The 5,000-nt window shown below is 40.8% G+C and overlaps 1 protein-coding gene across 1 annotated transcript in view; it reads left to right on the top strand.

The window, feature by feature from the left end:
* Positions 1-5,000, top strand: part of lars2 (leucyl-tRNA synthetase 2, mitochondrial) — a 108,118-nt gene that overhangs the window by 42,453 nt on the left and 60,665 nt on the right. The window contains exon 8 of the mRNA XM_063198146.1: positions 13-120. Coding sequence (XP_063054216.1) covers positions 13-120 — 108 coding nt within the window. The remainder of the gene's footprint in view (positions 1-12; positions 121-5,000) is intronic.

Here is a 5,000-nt window from a genome sequence, read left to right as displayed (position 1 = left end):
TGTTTCCTGCAGCCCCTTCTCGATGCCCTTGCGGAGCTTCCAGAGTGGTATGGAGTGAAGGCCATGCAGGCCAACTGGATTGGAGAGTGTTCTGGATGTTTCTTCCAGTTCCAGCTCAAGGTGAGCTCTCTTCATGCCTTCATGTGTGTGCGTGTGTGCGTGTGTGCGTGCGTGTCGTGTGTCGTGTGTGTGTGTGTGTGTGTGTCTGTGTGTGTGTGTGTGCACGTGCGTACCTGCGTGCGTGTGTGCACTTGTGCAGTGTGTGTCTGTCTGTTTGCCTGTCTGTCTATCTTTGTGGCATTTAGCTTTTTCTTAGCCTCTGAAGCAGTCAAAAGCTCAGGGCGATCAGATCTGCTTTTTCCAATGTTGTCACATCAATCTTCTGAATGGGAAACGGTGTGTCCCCATTCCCTGTCTGCATCTGTCGTACTTCTCAAATCCTTTCGCTCATCCATCTCCCATTGAAAAGTATTCAATCGCTGCTTTGAATGGAGGCTGGGGCATTGATTGGCATAGTCAGTGAAACAGGTGGGCAGGCCACACAGCCAATTGATTTTGTCCCTTGTACGATTTCCTCCTCCTCACCTGCTACATTAGATGTAGCAGACTCTTTTATCCAAAGTTCTTTGGTTTGCCCTCGAAAGGGCTTCCATATTGCATGTGGCTATTGCCAGAACATTCAAACTTTTCAATTGCGAAAGTGCCTATAATAGACAATGGGTCGATTTGGTTGCAGCCAAACTGACTTGGAGAGGTAAAAGGCGCAAATATGTTAATTACTTTAACAAGCCAGCTGATATTTTAAAAAAACAATTAGTCCTGTTCAGTAGACAGTGACAATTCTGTCAACCGCTCCCTCTTAAAACAACATTACAAAATTTGGTGCACGGACTTGGACTTGGAAGTATCAAACACCATGATTTTGCATTACACATACATTTCAACAAGGGAACATACCATGTTCCCATCTTCATCAGAAACCCTTGAGAAATAATAAAACATGGTTGCTGTGAATTTTACTTTTTTCATGTAGGTTTTCAGGAGATGTTATGCCTTTATTTGTACGTTATACGTACAATTCCTTAGCCGTTTGATTCATGGCCAGGGCCACAGAGACTAGTTTTTTTATTCCAAGTGACAAGGTCACACTTGGGTGGGAAGAGAGAGGTGTCGATCACAGCTTCGGAAGTAAACATCCTGCCACGTTTCCCTCCTGCCTGTGCCTGTGATCCCACTAATTAGCTTAATCTACATGTCTTATTTGGATCATCTTATTCCGGAAAGGGCTGCATTAGATGTGCAGCAATCTTGTTTACTCTCTGGAATTGATCGCCAGCTTATTGTGACAGACAGAAAAATAGAGCCAGATATTTTCTGTATTATTGACGGAGCTGTTTATGCTTTGGAAAATATGAAAGAAAATGTGATGTCGTGCTGACACATACTCACTGGCCACTTTATTAGGTACACCTCTCTAGTGAGCCATCGGACCACCTTTTGCTTTCAGAACTGCCTTAACTGCCTGTAAGAATACTCAGGTAGGCTATGGTATTCCCACAAAGATCAGTTGATACAAAGGGGTCCAAATTGTGGCAAGAAAATATCCCTACGCCTTTATACTACCAGCTTAAAACGTTGATGCAAGGCAGGATAGATCCATGTTTTTTCTGACCATTCCACATGAGTGTGGCAGCAGAAATCAAGACTCATCAGACCAGGCAACATTTTCCCGATCATCTTGGTTATATGAAGTGGTTATTAGCCTTAATGTTGCCTTTGCATCAGCTCGAACCAGTCTTGCCATACTCCTCTGACCTCTGGCATCAACAAAGCATGTTTTCCCACACGCTCACAGTATATTTGTTCTTTTTCGGACCATTCTCTGGAAACCAGTGGTGGACAGTAACGAAGTAAATGTAATTCGTTACTGTACTTAAGTAACATTTTCATACTTTCATACTTTACTCAAGTATTTTTATTTGGTAAGACTTTATACTTTTACTTCACTACATTTCAAAGCGAAATTTAGTACTTTCACTTCGTTACATTTACAGCTACACTCGTTCCTTACTCGTTCCTTTTTTTTATGTAAGGCGATACACGGCAGGTGAATTAATTCATGTTTAATGCCCTGGTCAAATGAAATCTGAGATTTTACGCTTGTGTGAAGAAAGTGAAACTGAATCCGATTGGCAGACTCAGAGATTCGTCATTGTGATTGGTTGTAATGTGTCACGTGACAACAAGCTCTCCTGTACAGATTTAGTTTTAGAAGGAAAGCGAGCAGAGCAAGACCACTGATGTGTCCACTGTTGCGACTTGCGAGACGAATTGAAATAAGAAGAAACGGTACCTACTTTCTAGTAACATGCGGAAAGCACAGCAAAACAATAAAGCAGGCGACAATAACGTTGTTAGAGTGTATTAATCTGTACGTCGTATTCGTTGTGTGAGGGGGGAGAGATTTAGCTCGCACTGCAGGCTGCACTCGCCTGACAAGATGAAATTTGTCCGATACTATAGGCTTCGTGATTGAACTGCATAATCAGCGAATTGATGTAGGCCCTACTGCTTATTTGACTTACTGTGCTATATCTGTGTTATGGCTTACAAGAGAGTCACATAATTGCCGCTTTTGTAGCGTGTTGGTTTATTGAGTCAAGTACACAGGATGCCTAAACATGCTGCTTATTCCAAACCATCCAGGCGCACAACTCCGTGATAGCATTCTTTACCCTCAATACATTGCAGTATTTTCTGAAGTAGTTGGGGATAACAATTACTTGTCTAATAGACTCTCCTGTCACCAAAAAAATGATTTGCTTCAACTTTATGGAAAATAGGCTTGTGTAAAGGGTTTGTATCTTTACATGAGGATTGCCATGCCCACCATATGTTGCAAAGTGAGGCTACATTCAACATGTATCCTTGCAACATGTATCCTTTCCCTTAAGTCAGGTCAGTAGGCTACAGAGGATATGAAAAGCACTGGCAATACCACCAAAGTGAGGTTATAAAAAACACAGTAACAAAGTAAGAAAAAAAGAGAGAGAGAGAAAAAAGTGGACTTTGGCTAAATATTGGCCCAGTGATGTGCACAGCCACAAAAGGCTTTTTCATGATCAGACAGAAGTGTTCCAAGTTGTATCAAGTAGGCTATTGCAAATCATTGGCATCTAGCAAATAGAGACCATTACAAGTATATGAAGATGTTCCTGTCTTTAAAGGCAGCTTAGAATCGCAAGAAGTCTGTTTGTCCATACATAGGCCTAAGCCAACCTTAACATAACCAAACACTACATAATAATAATAATAATAATAATAATAAGAAGAAGAAGAAGAAGAAGAAGAAGAAGAAGAAGAAGAAGAAGAAGAAGTCTACCAAAACCATAATTATAACAAAAATTAAACATAAAGTACTTTATTGGCTACTACTCTAACTCCTTGCTGTCACAAATAAGTAGGCCTACTGGACTAGGCCTACGGCTGGGGGGTATTGTAGTAGCTGTTCTAATAGGCATATAATCAATTTCAGCCTAATCATTCTTAATATTAATTGCCTTTCACGTGTTCTTTTGGGCATATTAGGGTCAGTATTAAATGTTTAGAGAGGTGAAAATGAACTTCTGATGCTATAACATCCATGGACTTAACTTACTCCACAGTGTTTCTGAGGCCTGTTATGGTCTAGTTCTAACATGTTCAGTTGGTATAGCCTATGCAAATCAGAGGATATTTAATTAGATATGACCAAACTAGGCCTACAACACTTAAATATTAAAATCGCACCAAAGGCTTCATTTTTAAGTTTTTACTTTTTACTTTTAGTACTTAAGTATTTTTGACGGCAGATACTTTTGTACTTCTACTCAAGTAAAAAAGTGAGGTGAATACTTTCACTTTTACTTGAGTAGTTTTCAATGCAAGGTAACTGTACTTTTACTCAAGTACATAACTGGTGTACTTCGTCCACCACTGTTGGAAACTCTAGAGATGTTTGTGAATATCACAGTAGGTTAGCCTGATAAACCAGCCTAAATATGACACTGGATGTGTAATTTAGTCTGGCCCCGATAAACGATACATCCGAAGATTGTTGATGAGAACAACCTGTTGTTTTTCAACCCGTGCCTGTGATATAGGCTGGCGTTCTGACCAATCAGCGATCTTTCTCGTTGATGTGCTCTCCCAACGTTGCGAGCTTCGTCGTCACTCCCTCAAAACCCCGCCCGCTTTGATTCAAAACAAATTCAATTCATTGAGATTGGTTTTGCCAGACTCAGGGCACAGTGTTCAAAATGTTCGACGATGCGAGGCTAAACGACCACTCGCAGCCGAAAAATGTCGGCGTCCAGCGGGTGGCGCTGGTTTACTAGGCTAACAGTAGATCAGTAGTTTCTGAAATACTCAAACTAAGCCCTTCTGGCACCAACAGCCATGCCATGTTCAAAATCATTTAAATAGCCTTTCTTCCCCATTCTGATGCTCACTTTGAACATCAGATCATCTTGACCATGTCTGCATGCCTAAATGCATTGAGTTGCCGCCATGTGATTGACTGATCAGAAATTTGCCATTTTCATGGTATTTTTGCTAGTCCTGCACGCAGTCTTTTTGAGACGGATGTGTGTGTTTTTCTTTTTTTGACTATTGATCAGAAATTTGCGTCAATGAACAATTGGAAAGGTGCGCCTAATAAATTGGTCGATCAGTGGTATTGTTCCTTTTTTTCACTTTAAGTATAATCAAAATCAATAAAACTACCTGTGATGCTACCCAACGTTTTGCTTCTCTGTCTGGCTGGACAGCTATTTAGAAATCGTCATATCACCCCAGAATTTTGAACCAATTAACTTTGATAATTTTGGGCGTGTCTACGTTAATGATGCACTAGTTTCTTTGGGATAATGAGTGAAAGTAAAGGGTTATTGATTGTAGTTTCAGCCAGTGGCATACGAAGGCAGTTGATGAAAATGAGTTGCATCCACCCTATAGAGCGC

Source organism: Engraulis encrasicolus, chromosome 5 (assembly GCF_034702125.1).
Source record: "Engraulis encrasicolus isolate BLACKSEA-1 chromosome 5, IST_EnEncr_1.0, whole genome shotgun sequence".
Classification (NCBI taxonomy): Eukaryota; Metazoa; Chordata; class Actinopteri; order Clupeiformes; family Engraulidae; genus Engraulis; species Engraulis encrasicolus.
Note: the sequence above shows the minus strand (reverse complement) of the source record. Positions and strands in the feature narration are given on the sequence as shown.